Source organism: Leucopleurus acutus (assembly GCF_964270905.1).
Source record: "Leucopleurus acutus genome assembly, chromosome: 4".
Classification (NCBI taxonomy): domain Eukaryota; kingdom Metazoa; phylum Chordata; class Mammalia; order Artiodactyla; family Delphinidae; genus Leucopleurus; species Leucopleurus acutus.
The window spans coordinates 122,227,527-122,242,390 of NC_139146.1; the positions used below are offsets into that span (position 1 = coordinate 122,227,527).

Here is a 14,864-nt window from a genome sequence, read left to right on the forward strand (position 1 = left end):
TATAAAAGATTCGACTATAAACAGAATTATTTACACTTTATTTTTGTTAAATTTAGAAGGAAAAGACATTATCACCAGGTACTCTTTCCTTGTTTTCAGAAAAAACTAATATTAGTTGTTGGAGTTGGACTAAAACACAAAGAGTTGTCCTCTTAGTCCTTGCTTCATAACCATTTGATTGTGTACATGCGGGCCCACAGCCTTTAGATCTGAGAGTTAAAGCTGCTGTGGTTCCTTTAAGAAAATAGAGTAGTTTGTGTTACAGAAAGATACGAATGCACTCTTTCTCTTCCACATTTAGGACTTACTACATACATTTAGGGAAATTGTAAAGGATATTCAAAACTACTATCTCTTTTCCTCTTTGGGCTGCAGCTTGGCATGTATGGAAGTCAGTTCTGGAAGGAACTTAGATCTTATTTATTTTTTATGCTAATATGCCAATGTGACCTTTTCTTAAATTGACTATTCTGATAGGTTTTTTTTTCCCTTTGGCTTTTATAGAAGGACTTGCAAACTTCTTTTTTATGAAGTTTTATGAAGTTTTTTTTAAGAAGTTTTCCAATTTGATTTTCAAATATGGTCCTTTACATAGCATATACTAATTCACTTACAAGGAAGAATTTTTCCATCATTGACCTATTTGAAAAGCAGTTGTAGTGTTGGATGTAGTATTTCTAGTAAAGATACTGGTTAAATCCCAAAGAATAACCTAATTAATACAAAATCTCTTGGAGTTATTGAAATAAAAATACAAATTAAAAAGTTATTATTAGGCAATTACTCTTTATGGGTTGTTTTAGCACATACATTACATTTCAGAGAAACTGTTTGATTGTAGTTAGACTGTGGAGTTTTAAATTGTTCTATCCCCCTAAGGAAAGCAGTTTGTGGTGTTACTCAGAGACAGTGGAAAAACAGAATGAGGCTTTGTTGTGGCATATATTACTCTGTGCTCACCCCTTCCCCACAAATTCACTGAAGCTCATGACTGCTTGAACTAAGGGAAGAAAACCATTTTCACTGAACCATAGCACCCCCTAATAGCCTAATAATTTATGTTTTTAAAATTCAAAGGAACATTTTGTTTCTGCTTATGAAAAGAATCATTAATCTAATATGATCTGATATCTCTTATATTCTTGTGAACAAGAAGAGATCTTTGAAAGATTCCATAGAAATTATGGGGAATGGAAGGAGGCATCACCCTTTTTGCAAATAATTGTTACATTACTCTTCTTTGGGATGCTGGGGTCTGGATGCAGATCTTGAGCTGTAGCTGGACCCCTAAGCCCTCTATAGACACAGTGAACAGTGAAACTTTTCCTAGCCAGTTGCCTAACCATGCTTACTTGTGTGTTATAGGTACTTCTCCCAGCAGCTGGTCTGTTACAGTTACAGGATGTGAAGAAGACTTGCTGTGAATTTTTGGAATCTCAGCTTCACCCTGTCAACTGCTTAGGAATCCGGGCTTTCGCTGATATGCACGCATGCACAGACCTCCTGAACAAGGCCAACACCTATGCAGGCAAGTGGAATAAACGTCAGCTGAGTTTGAGACAGGGAAGAATCTGCAACTCTTGATTTCTGATATGATTCTATAGTGAATCTGGAAAGTTGTGTCATATTTATGGACCTGGACTTTATAAAAATATATTTACAATCTTATAATGGTATGGTAGCACTGCATAATTGAAGCATGTTCATGGAGTTCTGAATTTAAAAGAAAAAAGAAGAAACTGTATGTGGTATTAGGCCTAGTAGTTTTATGTAAATATTGAATCTCTATGTATTTTTCTTTCAAATTACCAAATTAATAGGCATATAAGAAAGTGTTTACATATGAAATTAAGTCATTTTATCTCTGTGGCTTTTTACACCTTTTTCTTGTATCCAAGGAAACATTCTGTGGCATAAAAATATTCAAAGCAAAGAAACCTAGTTGCCTTGGAGTGGGGTAGAAAAGTTGATCCCAAATAGAGGCATCCCTCTCCTTAGATTAAACACTCATTTCCAGGACCTCCTGCTGGCATCCTCTCCCTGGGGTGGGTGGAGGGAGGCCTGTGTCTGTCCAGTCAGGGAGAAGAGATTATTGTTATAGCTTAGGATGCAGCTAAAGTACATAAAAGTAACCTATAATTTATTTTGCTCTGAGTTTATAAACATTTAAAAATTCATATTAAAAGTGATTATTAGGAAGTGTCTAATTTTTTAAAAAAACGATTTTCTAGAAGATAAACCTGGTGAAAGTTACAATCCCCCATCTCTGCCCTATATCTGTGACACCCAGTAGGAACAGTTACCATAGAACCTCCCAAGACTACTGCCCCTTAGTAAGCTCTAGAACCCCAACTTCCTGCAGCCTTCAAATGCAAGAGCCCCTCATCTAAACTCTGCTCCACTCTGCATACTCTGATAACTAAGGAACATTTTGGCACATAGACCCAGGTAAGGGGTGTGTGTGTGTATGTGTACACAGAGCCTCTGACAAGAGAAGTATTCCTAGAATCCCTATTGCATTTATCAAAGAAATAGTCGTACAAGGTGGTTAGTTGGGGAAAAAAAAAGCCCACAGCGCTGCAGTAAAATGTAATAGGTCCAGTAAGTTTGAACTTTATAGATTTCTGTGGGGTGGCCTGATTGACCTAACTACCTTTTATAAAATTGTTTCAGTGGGAAAATGTGATATGAGTCCCAAAATGCTTATTTACAGAAAAACTTTTAGAACATAACCCTTCTGTAAGTTGGGGAATGCATATAATATGTAATCTGCATTTAATATATCTCTCTAGGGCTGCTGGTTATCTCACGGTACTTGATAAATATTACTGAATCTTAAGAGATAGAGAGGGAATGAATAAAATAGAATTAATGCAAAACATGTCCATACATAGTTATGATATACTAGAACTATTAGTTTCACTCATATCAGAACCAACTTATTGACTGTGTCTTTAGGAGACAGATTTTATTATTTCTTTCTCTTATTTACAATCATAAATTTATTGTAGTATACGACAGAATGTGAACAATTTTCCACAAGAATTACTACACCTATACATCGTAGTTTATAGAGTCTTCCTTCATAATTATGACAAGAATTTTTTGTGGAAAAATTGTCAGTTTCAACAAAATTGCAAAGAAAATTTGATTTTTCATTTTTAATGCACTAAACCTTAAATCAAAGTCTTATTTAAAAGATATACTGCTTTTATACCATGCATCTGAATCTTACAGTTGCTCAAGTTTCTAAAGTAACATTTTATAGCATCTTTTATTATGAAAAGTTGCAACACATACAAAAATAGAATAGTACTCACCACCCACCTCACCATGAGTTGTCAATTCATGGATAATCTTGTTTTAACTACACCCTTCTTAACTTCTCCTCCTCTGTTATTATTTTGATATGTAAACTTTTTAATAAAGTCTAATGGACATATAAAAAAGTATGCAAATCATGCATCTACAGCTTCATGAATTTTTGTATCCTGTTGTGCAATATTATTATTATTATTTTTTAAACATCTTTATTGGAGTATAATTGCTTTCCAATTGTGTGTTAGTTTCTGCCTTATAACAAAGTGAATCAGCTATACATATACAAAAATCCCCATATCTTCTCCCTCTTGCATCTCCCTCACACCTTCCCTATCTTGCCCCTCTAGGTAGACACAAAGCACCAAGCTGATCTCCCTGTGCTAGGTAGCTGCTTCCCACTAGCTATCTGTTTTACATTTGGTAGTGTATATATGTCCATGCCACTCTTTCACTTCGTCCCTGCTTACTCTTCCCCATTCCTGTGTCCTCAAGTCCATTCTCTATGTCTCCGTCTTTATTCCTGTCCTGCCCCTAGAACCTTTTTTTTTTCTTTAGATTCCATATATATGGGTTAGCATGTGGTATTTGTTTTTCTCTTTGACTTACTTCCTCCGTATGACAGTCTCTAGGTCCATCCACCTCACTACAAATAACTCAATTTCATTTCTTTTTATAGCTGAGTAATATTCCATTGTATATATGTGCCACATCTTCTTTATCCATTCATCTGTTGATGGACACTTAGGTTGTTTCCATGTCCTGGCTGTTGTAAATAGAGCTGCAATGAACATTGTGGTACATGACTCTTTTTGAATTATGGTTTTCTCAGGGTATATGCCCAGTAGTGGGATTGCTGGGTCGTATGGTAGTTCTATTTTTATTTTTTTGAGGAACCTCCATACCGTTCTCCATAGTGGCTGTATCAACTTACATTCCCACCAACAGGGCAAGAGGGTTCCCTTTTCTCCACACCCTCTCCAGCATTTATTGTTTGTAGGTTTTTTGATGATGGCCATTCTGACTGGTGTGAAGTAATACCTCATTGTAGTTTTGATTTGCATTTCTCTAATGATTATTGATGTTGAGCATTCTTTCATGTGTTTGTTGGCAATACGTATATCTTCTTTGAGGAAATGTCTATTTAGGTCTTCTGCCTTTTTTTTTTTTTTTTTTTGCGGTACGTGGGCCTTTCACTGTTGTGGCCTCTCCCGTTGCAGAGCGCGGGCTCCAGACGTGAAGGTTCAGTGGCCATGGCCCACGGGCCTAGCTGCTCCGCAGCATGTGGGATCTTCCCAGACCGGGGCACAAACCCGTGTCCCCTGCATCGGCAGGCGGACTCTCAACCACTGCGCCACCAGGGAAGCCCTTCTGCCCATTTTTTGATTGGCTTGTTTGTTGTTTTGATATTGAGCTTCATGAGCTACTTGTATATTTTGGAGATTAATCCTTTGTCAGTTGCTTCGTTTGCAAATATTTCCTCCCATTCTGAGGGTTCTCTTTTCGTCTTGTTTATGGTTTCCTTTGCTGTTCAAAAGCTTTTAAATTTCATTAGGTCCCATTTGTTTATTTTTGTATTTATTTCCATTTCTCTAGGAGGTGGGTCATAAAGGATCTTGCTGTGATATATGTCATGGAGTGTTCTGCCTGTGTTTTCCTCTAAGAGTTTTGTAATGTCTAGCCTTATATTTAGGTCTTTAATCCATTTTGAATTTATTTTTGTGTATGGTGTTAGGGAGTGTTCTAATTTTATTCTTTTACATGTAGCTCTCCAGTTTTCCCAGCACCACTTACTGAAGAGACTATCTTTTCTCCATTGTATATTCTTGCCTCCTTTATCAAAGATAAGGTGACCATATGTGCATCGGTTTATCTCTGGGCTTTCTATCCTGTTCCATTGATCTATATTTCTGTTTTTGTGCCAGTACCATATTGTCTTGATTACTGTAGCTTTGTAGTATAGTCTGAAGTCCGGGAGCCTGATTCCTCCAGGTCTGTTTTTCTTTCTCAAGATGGCTTGGGCTATTTAGGGTCTTTTGTGTTTCCATACAAATTGAAAATTTTTTGTTCTAGTTCTGTGAAAAATGTCTTTGGTAGTTCGATAGGGATTGCATTGAATATGTAGATTGCTTTGGATAGTACAGTCATTTCCACAATGTTGATTCTTCCAATCCAAGAACATGGTGTATCTCTCCATCTGTTTATATCATCTTTAATTTCTTTCATCAGTGTCTTATAGTTTTCTGCATACAGGTCTTTTGTCTCCTTAGGTAGGTGTATTCCTAGGTATTTTATTCTTTTTGTTCCAATGGTAAATGGGAGTGTTTCCTTAATTTCTCTTTTAATTTTTCATCATTAGTGTATAGGAATGCAAGAGATTTCTGTGCATTAATTTTATATCTGGCTACTCTATCAAATTCATTGTTTAGCTCTAGCAGTTTTCTGGTAGCATCTTTAGGATTCTCTATGTATAGTATCATATCATCTGCAAACAGTGACAGTTTTACTTCTTCTTTTCCAATTTGGATTCCTTTTATTTATTTTTCTTCTCTGATTGCTGTGGGTGAAACTTCCAAAACTATGTTGAATAATAGTGGTGAGAATGGGCAACCTTGTCTTGTTCCTGATGTTAGTGGAAATGGTTTCAATTTTTCACCATTGAGAAGGATGTTGGCTGTGGGTTTGTCATATATGGCCTTTATTATGTTGAGGTAAGTTCCCTCTATGCCTACTTTCCAGAGGGTTTTTATCATAAATGGTGTTGAAATTTGTCGAAAGCTTTTTCTGCATCTTTTGACATGATCATATGGTTTTTCTCCTTCAGTTTGTTAATATGGTGTATCACATTGATTGATTTGTGTATATTGAAGAAACCTTGCGTTCCTGGGATAAACCCCACTTCATGATGGTGTATGATCCTTTTAATGTGCTGTTGGATTCTGTTTCCTAGTATTTTGTTGAGGATTTTTGCATCTATGTTCATCAGTGATATTGACCTGTAGTTTTCTTTCTTTGTGGCATCTTTCTCTGGTTTTTGTATCAGGGTGATGGTGGCCCCTAGAATGAGTTTGGGAGTGTTCCTCCCGCTGCTATATTTTGGAAGATTTTGAGAAGGATAGGTGTTAGCTCTTCTCTAAATATTTGATAGAATTTGCCTGTGAAGCCATTTGGTCCTGGGCTTTTGTTTGTTGGAAGATTTTTAATCACAGTTTCAATTTCAGTGCTTGTGATTGGTCTGGTTATATTTTCTATTTCTTCCTAGTTCCGTCTCAGAAGGTTGTGCTTTTTAAGAATGTGTCCATTTCTTCCAGGTTGTCCATTTTATTGGTACATAGTTGCTTGTAGTAATCTCTCATGATCCTTTGTATTTCTGTAGTGTCAGTTGTTACTTCTCCTTTTTCAATTCTAATTCTATTGATTTGAGTCTTCTCCCTTTTTTGCTTTTTTTTTTGCGGTAAGCGGGCCTCTCACTGTTGTGGCCTCTCGTGTTGCAGAGCACAGGCTCCGGACGCGCAGGCTCAGCGGCCAAGGCTCACGGACCCAGCCACTCTGAGGCTTGTGGGATCTTCCTGGACCAGGGCATGAACCCGTGTCCCCTGCATTGGCAGGTGGACTCTCAACCACTGTGCCACCAGGGAAGCCCTCCCTTTTTTTCTTGATGAGTCTGGCTAAAGGTTTATCAATTTTTTTTATGTTCTCAAAGAACCAGCTTTTAGTTTTATTGATCTTTGCTATTGTTTTCTTTGTTTCTATTTCATTTATTTGTGCTCTGAAATTTATGATTTCTTTCCTTCTGCTAACTTAGGGTTCTGTTTGTTCTTCTTTCTCTAGTTCCTTTAGGTGTAAGGTTAGATTATTTGTTTCAGATTTTTCTTGTTTCTTGAGGTAGGCTTGTATAGCTATAAACTTCCCTCTTTGAACTGCTTTTGCTGCATCCCATAGGTTTTGAATCATCGTGTTTTCATTGTCATTTGTCCCTAGGTATATTTTGCTTTCCTCTTTGATTTCTTCAGTGATCTCTTGGTTAGTTAGTAACATACTGTTTAGCCTCTATGTGTTTGTGTTTTTTACATTTTTTCCTCTGTAATTCATTTCTAATCTCATAGCGTTGTGGTCAGAAAAGATGCTTGATATGATTTCAATTTTCTTCAATTTTCTTAAATTTACTGAGGCTTGATTTGTGACCCAAGATGTGATCTCTCCTGGAGGATGTTCCATGCGCACTTGAGAAGAAAGTGTAATCTGCTGTTTTTGGATGGAATGTCCTATAAATACCAATTAAATCTATCTGGTCTATTGTATCATTTAAATCTTCTGTTTCCTTATTAATTTTCTGTTTCGATGATCTGTCCATTGGTGTAAGTGAGGTGTTAAAGTCCCCCACTATTATTCTGTTACTGTTGATTTCCTCTTTTATAGCTGTTAGCAGTTGCCTTATGTATTGAGGTGCTTCTATATTGGGTTATATAATATATATATAATTGTTATATCTTCTTCTTGGATTGATCCCTTGATCATTATGTAGTGTCCTTCCTTGTCTCTTGTAACATTCTCTATTTTAAAGTCTATTTTATCTAACATGAGAATTGCTACTCCAGCTTTCTTTTGATTTCCATTTGCCTGGAATATCTTTTTCCATCCCCTCACTTTCAGTCTGTATGTGTCCCTAGGTCTGAAGTGGGTCTCTTGTAGACAGCATATATATGGGTCTTGTTTTTGTATCCATTCAGCCAATATGTGTCTTTTGGTGGGAGCATTTAATCCATTTACATTTAAGGTAGTCATCAATATGTATTTTCCTATTACCATTTTCTTTATTGTTTTGGGTTTGTTATTGTAGGTCTTTTCCTTCTCTTATGTTTCCTGCCTAGAGAAGTTCCTTTAGCATTTGTTGTAGAGCTGGTTTGGTGGTGCTGAATTCTCTTAACTTTTGCTTATCTGTAAAGGTTTTAATTTCTCCGTCGAATCTGAATGAGATCCTTGCTGGGTAGAGTAATGTTGGTTGTACGTTTTTCCCTGTCATCACTTTAAATATGTCCTGCCACTCCCTTCTGGTTTGCAGAGTTTCTGCTGAAAGATTAGCTGTTAACCTTATGGGAATCCTTATGCGGATTCCCTTGTATGTTAATTGTTGCTTTTCCCTTGCTGCTTTTAATATTTTTTCTTTTTATTTAATATTTGAATGTTTGATTAATATGTGTCTTGGCATGTTTCTCCTTGGATTTATCCTGTATGGGACTCTCTGTGCTTCCTGAAGTTGATTAACTATTTCCTTTCCCATATTAGGGAAGTTTTCAAGTATAATATCTTCAAATATTTTCTCAGTCCCTTTTTTTTTTCTCTTCTTCTTCTGGGACCCCTGTAATTCGAATGTTGGTGCATTTAATGTTGTCCCAGAGGTCTCTGAGATTGTCCTTAATTCTTTTCATTCTTTTTTCTTTATTCTGTTCTGCAGTAGTTATTTTCACTATTTTATCTTCCAGGTCTCTTATCCCATCCTCTGCCTCAGTTATTCTGCTATTGATTCCTTCTAGAGGATTTTTAATTTCATTTATTGTGTTGTTCATCATTGTTTGTTTGCTCTTTAGTTCTTCTAAGTCCTTATTAAACGTTTCTTGTATTTTCTCCATTCTATTTCCAAGACTTTGGATCATCTTTACTATCATTACTCTGAATTATTTTTCAGGTAGACTGCATACTTCCTCTTCATTGTTTGGTCTGGTGGGTTTTTACCTTGCTCCTTCATCTGCTGTGTGTTTCTCATTTTGCTTAACTTACTGTTTTTGGGTTCTCCTTTTTGCTGGCTGCAGGGTCCTAGTTCCTGTCATTTTTGTTATCTGCGTCCAGTGGGTAAGTTTGTTTCAGTGGGTTGTGTAGGCTTCCTGGTGCAGGGGCCTGGTGCCTGTGTTCTGGTGGATCTTTTCTTTCTGGTGGGCAGGACCGTGTCCGGTGGTGTGTTTTGGGGTGTTTGTGACCTTATTATGATTTTAGGCAGCCTCTGTGCTAACGGGTGTGCTTGTGTTCCTGTCTTGCTAGTTGTTTGGCATAGGGAATCCAGCACTGTAACTTGGTGGTCATTGAGTGGAGCTGGGTCTTAGCGTTGAGATGGAGATCTCTGGGAGAGCTCTTGTCATTTGATATTATGTGGGGCCGGGAGTCTCTGGCGGACCAATGTCCTGAACTCGACTCTCCCACCTCAGAGGCTCAGGCCTGACACGGGGCCACAGTACCAAGACCCTTTTGGCAAGTCTGAGGGCTTCTGCCAGCATTCAGTACATGTTCTGTAGGAGTTGTTCCACATGTAGATGTAGTTTTGTTGTATTTGTGGGGAGCAAGGTGATATCCACGTCTTACTCCTCTGCCATCTTGAAAGCGCCCTCTCCAATATTATTTTGAAGCAATTCAGTAATATTATTTCATATACATAATTCATCCTTATAATTTTAAAGAAATAAAATTACAGTGACCAACTTTGTATAATCAAGCTATTTCCATATCTTTGGGGTATTGTTAACTAGTTGCCACAAACTTTCTAAAATAAATAATCCAGTATAATACTAAAGTAAAATAGTTGTTCTTCATAGTGAAAATATATGATGTTGTTTATATCTTAAGCAAACAGGAGGTGTGGAGGTAGGGAGTCAACAGGAATATACTTAGAGTTCTCTTTTTATGCCATAATAAATCATTGTTTTTCAGTCCCTCTCTCCTTTATTTTTACAATTCAAACATTTTTTGTGTCCAGAAGCCCTACCCAAACTCCTAAATTACTTTCAAGTTCAAATTTGAGCATATAAATAAATCTAGGAGACTGAAGGTATTCCCAGAACAATGACAATAGAAGAAGTTAATATCTTAACTTTTTTCCCCCATCCTAGGCAGTGGGCTTATAAGTGGGCTGTGTGACATACAGGCAAGAAAGAAGGAAAGGAAGAAATAAGGAGCAATAGAAGAGTTATTAAATACATAAGTACATACGTACATGGAAAGAAGCAGGGAGGAGAAAGAGGGGCTGAGGGAGAGAGAGGTTAAAGGGAAGAAAGTTGCATAACCTCAGGGTACATCCTGATCCTAAGTGTGACTGCGCTTAAGAGACTGGAGCACTCCTTATCCTCTGAAAACTCACCAGAGCTTCTGGGCAGAAGATCTGCTTCATTCCTTTCTCTTGCAGATTGGAAATGAGCTGTGTCTTATTCATTATAATTGAATTAAATTGTACAGGTGTAATGAAAGAATTAAAATGGTCCATGGGAATCTCTTCTATGAACTCGTGTTCATTTTTAATATATCAGCATCTTTAGGAAAAGTAAAAATATGGGAAACCTAGTGGGGAAGGTCGGAGGTCTCAGCACTGGGGGAGAATCTGCACTGCCCATCCTGGTGACCCCCTCCCATTGCTTCAGTCACAGCCCTTCCCCCCGGCCCACTCTGCTTTTCCAGGGTCGTAGCAGCCTCAAACCATGGACCACCGAGGGCCACCAGACCAGTCAGGCAAAATGACCTGCATGTTGAGACCTGGTGTTCTGGACTGTAATCAGCCTTTCTTATGCTCTTGAGTAATTGTTTTCTTAGCAGAAAAGCTGTGTGAAATTATTTTTGCTCTATACCTAAAAACGCAAAATTTCACACCTATGCCAAGAGTATGGACTTGTTTGGAGAATGCTGGTTTATGGACTTGTGTTTTGATTGGTGTTCATGTTTTACTCATTTCCCAAATCATTAAGACCTTTGTTTTGAGCATTTTTGCTGAACTAAAAATATAGAGGAGATAAAAACTGAACTTATGACTTCAGGTGCATTTTTATAGTCCCAGCAAAAAATTCTTTTGGAAGTTAGATTTTTAACTTGAAATAAGAATTTTATTCAACCTTCCTTGTTGATAAACAAAAGTTACCAGTGGTTGAATTGTGAGAATTTCTAACAAATTTAAGGGAAAGAGTAAGTTCCCGATTCTTAGTCATTCCTACATCTCACCACTCCCCGCATTAAAAATTTGAGAAGCTGCTTAATATTGGTTCTAACTGACCTTTGCTTAGTATCATTTTTAGTATCATATTCAAACCAGTGCTCTAGCTGAAACTGAGGGACCTGACATTCCTCAGTAACAGGACTACCTGTGAAGAAGTCCTCAGGTCACTGACATGCTTTCAGTTTATTTCCTGTTCTCTTCTTGCTCTTAACCCTATTATCTGTTTATATATCCTAGGCCTGTCCAGGCACCCCATAATGCCCTACTTTAGCCTTCCCACCATGCTTGGACACTGATCAAACGTTTTTATATGCCCAGCTGTTTTCTTGTGTGTACCCTTTCCCTTTGTCTTAAATGAAACTTTGCTTTGTCCCATACCTGCATGTTGGGGGCAAACTTCTTTAAGGGGCACTCCCCTCCGACTCACTAGGTGGGTAGGAGGGTAGACTTCCAGACTGTTGTTCTGTCACTGTCCTCGGTTCTGCACTTTCTGTCAGTCTGCAGTACGCTCTCTAGGACTCCAGGCCTCCAATCATATTAAGTCTGACACCTGTATTGTCTTTTCCCTCTGTACTTTGTTTCTCTTGTCATCAGCAACTTCAAAATCTATACTGTTGTCTCCCTTGAGCCTCCCTCTTCCTACCTCCTTGAGACTACTGTCTTCCTTCCATAAACCCATTTGCCACCTTAGAGCACAACTCTAGGGCATGTTGAACCTTGTTGGTATTTGGAACTCCCAAGGTTTCAACCTTTGCGCTGACCATATTCCTGCCTTCTCATGCTCTTGTATTTCTTCATAAATATGTGTTCTCTGGTTCCAGTTCTCCCAGTCATCTCTTGGCTGCTCAGCTTAGACCCAGTGGTCAGTCCTTTCAGAGCTACACTCTTTATGTGCCAAACTGCTGTGGGTGATGACAGACTCAATACGATTTAACCCCTGCTTCAAAGGAGTTTATAGGCCAGTAGTAGTCAAGTCGCACCCAAATTTGGTATATCTAGATTATGCCTTATCCTCTCTGAGAGCTGGTCCCATAACATTTTCTTCTGCAGTCAGTTTACTTCAGTCATTTGCCCACCCTTCTGTAATTTAGGCTAGGAATCACTGCTTGGGGTAAACATCTGTCAAAATAAGCTCATGATTTTGAAATCTGCCCTCTTGAAGGAAACTTGAAAGAGTGGTTCTAATAATGGTATTACCAGTCTTGACTTTGTGATATGCGTACTAAAGAATAGATGCAGCTTATTCGAGGGTCTGTCTCAATGTTAATTTACTGATACAGAAGATTTCTTCCTTTGCAGAACTGTGAAAGCATTTGATGTACACCACTTCTTGATTGAATTTAAGCTGACTTAAATGACACTTCTTAAAAGAATTAATCATTTTTATATTCTTAAACTTATTATGGTCTTCATTTATGTCCTAACAAACTACATGCAGTTTCTCTGTTCTGCTTTGTTGACAGTTTTTCTAGCTGAGGTGAGTTAGCTCTTTTCAGGTTTCACCAAACTGTCTGTGTTAATGGAACTGCTGGAGATATATATATGAATTTTTTTTCCCTTAGAGACTAATAGTATTCAGAATGAAAGACTCATGGAGTATTAGCACTAGTTGGGAACCTTAGCAGTTATCTAGTCTAAAACTGTCGTTTTATTAATTAAGAAAATGAAGACTAGAGATATCTTTATTTTCCCCCAGACACTTTGTCTCTCAGGGGTAAGCTGTTTGTGGGTCTAAAATACTGTTGTTGTATCCATGCACTTAACCTCACTTCTCAGATAGATTCTGCACTGGATGGAGTATAGAGGAATTATAGGAGCCCCTTGCAGCATTTAATTTTGATCAAAAAGGTGCTTGTTGTGTAGAAATCAAATATAAAGACTACTTTGTACCTTATCACAGGGTACAAAACAGAACACGCAGAACTTTGGATTTGTATTGTTCACTTCATTTGGGATGAGGGACCTGAGCCCTTTAGACCTGGTGTGACAGATCTTAGAGACTATCTCTCATTTCTTGATATGCTTATTTTATTTGCAGGAGGGAAGCAAACAGCAAAGTTAAACTGCTCTACAGAGTGAAGAAATTCCTTATATATAAGGAAGAATGCCTATGTACATTATATACGTACAAATATGTGTTCAACGTATGTTGCATATCCACGGCATAGTCCATACGACTGGGAATCATGCTCTGTTGCAGTTATGAGGTTTGCTGAGAGAGAAGGAACTGATTATCAAATGCCAGTATAATTACTGGTTGGCTTTACTCAGTGCCAGGGTAAACTAGTAGAGGCAAATCACTAATACCACGATGCTAGCTGTGTGCTATAAACAGAATAATCTGTCAACATGTGGGTGAGAGGACTGGAAAGAGTAGTTGAGGTTGGTAACAGTGAGAACTAGGGCAGTGAAGATAGAGAGGAGAATGTGAATCTGGGAACTAACCCTGGATAAGAGTACAGGAAACAGACTAGACTCTGAGATGTTCTGTCCTGTAGCATTACATTTTAGGTAATTCAGAGTGTGTATATTTCAAAGTCTGTATATTTATTGCCAATGTTCAGTAGCTGCCAATGTGCAGTAGCTGCTAATTTTTACTGTACCTTACTGAGACACAGTAATCTGAATAAGAATTCATTTAGCAAAAAGGAAGAATTTCTTATCTCAGCTTTGTGACAAGTATTAGGCTTGTATTGGCCAAACCAATCCAAAGTTGCTAGGGTTTTTGTTGATAGTGGATTCAATAGCAATCAGTAATGTAATTGTGTCTAGAAAGGTGTAAGGTGATTATCTCATTCTGTTCTGCCTAGGTCAGACCATATCTATGGAATTGAGTTCATTTAATTTCTTTTTTAAAATTATTTATTTATTTATTTGGCTGCATTAGTTCTTTGTTGCGGCACGCGGCCTTCTCTCTAGTTGTGGCTCGTGGGCTCTAGAGCCCACTGACTCAGTAGTTCCAGCGCATGGGCTTAGTTGCCCCGCGGCATGTGGGATCTTGGTTCCCCGACCAGGGATTGAACCCGCATCCCCTGCATTGGAAGGCAGATTCTTAACCACTGGACCACCAGGGAAGTCCCGAATTCATTTTCAGTTATTGTTTTCAGAGAGACTGATGAACTGAAGCACTGAATTCACAGCCAGGATGATGATGAAGACCCCAAACCATGTTGTAGAAGTAGTTGTCAAAAAACTTAGGAATTTATAAACTGTAGAAGGAAAATTCAGGAGAATATAATGCTCTCTGTAAAAGTTTGAAGGAATTTCATGAGAGAAAGAACTTAATCTTGTTCTGTGGTGGGCATAAGTAGTATCAATGTTACAAAATAAGGAGAAAAAGAAGCTTATAGTAAATGCTCAAGGGTGACTGCTTTGTTCTCTGCTGATGTGTGCAAACTGTAGCTAGATATCCATTGAATGTAAACATTATAGAGGTTCCTCTTACATATGAAAGTTGTGGTCAGGTGACCTTTCAGATCCCTTATACCACTAGATCTTATGATTTCTTGTGGCACTATAGAGAAAGGTTCCCAGGATTTGTGAAACAATTTATTTTAGGGTTTATAGAGAGGAAGGG

General features: G+C 37.9%; 1 protein-coding gene across 1 annotated transcript in view; it reads left to right on the forward strand.

Annotated features, from left to right (window-relative positions):
- Positions 1-14,864, forward strand: part of KLHL2 (kelch like family member 2) — a 126,289-nt gene that overhangs the window by 69,650 nt on the left and 41,775 nt on the right. The window contains exon 5 of the mRNA XM_082838949.1: positions 1,366-1,528. Within this exon, the coding sequence (XP_082695075.1) occupies positions 1,366-1,528 (163 nt within the window). The remainder of the gene's footprint in view (positions 1-1,365; positions 1,529-14,864) is intronic.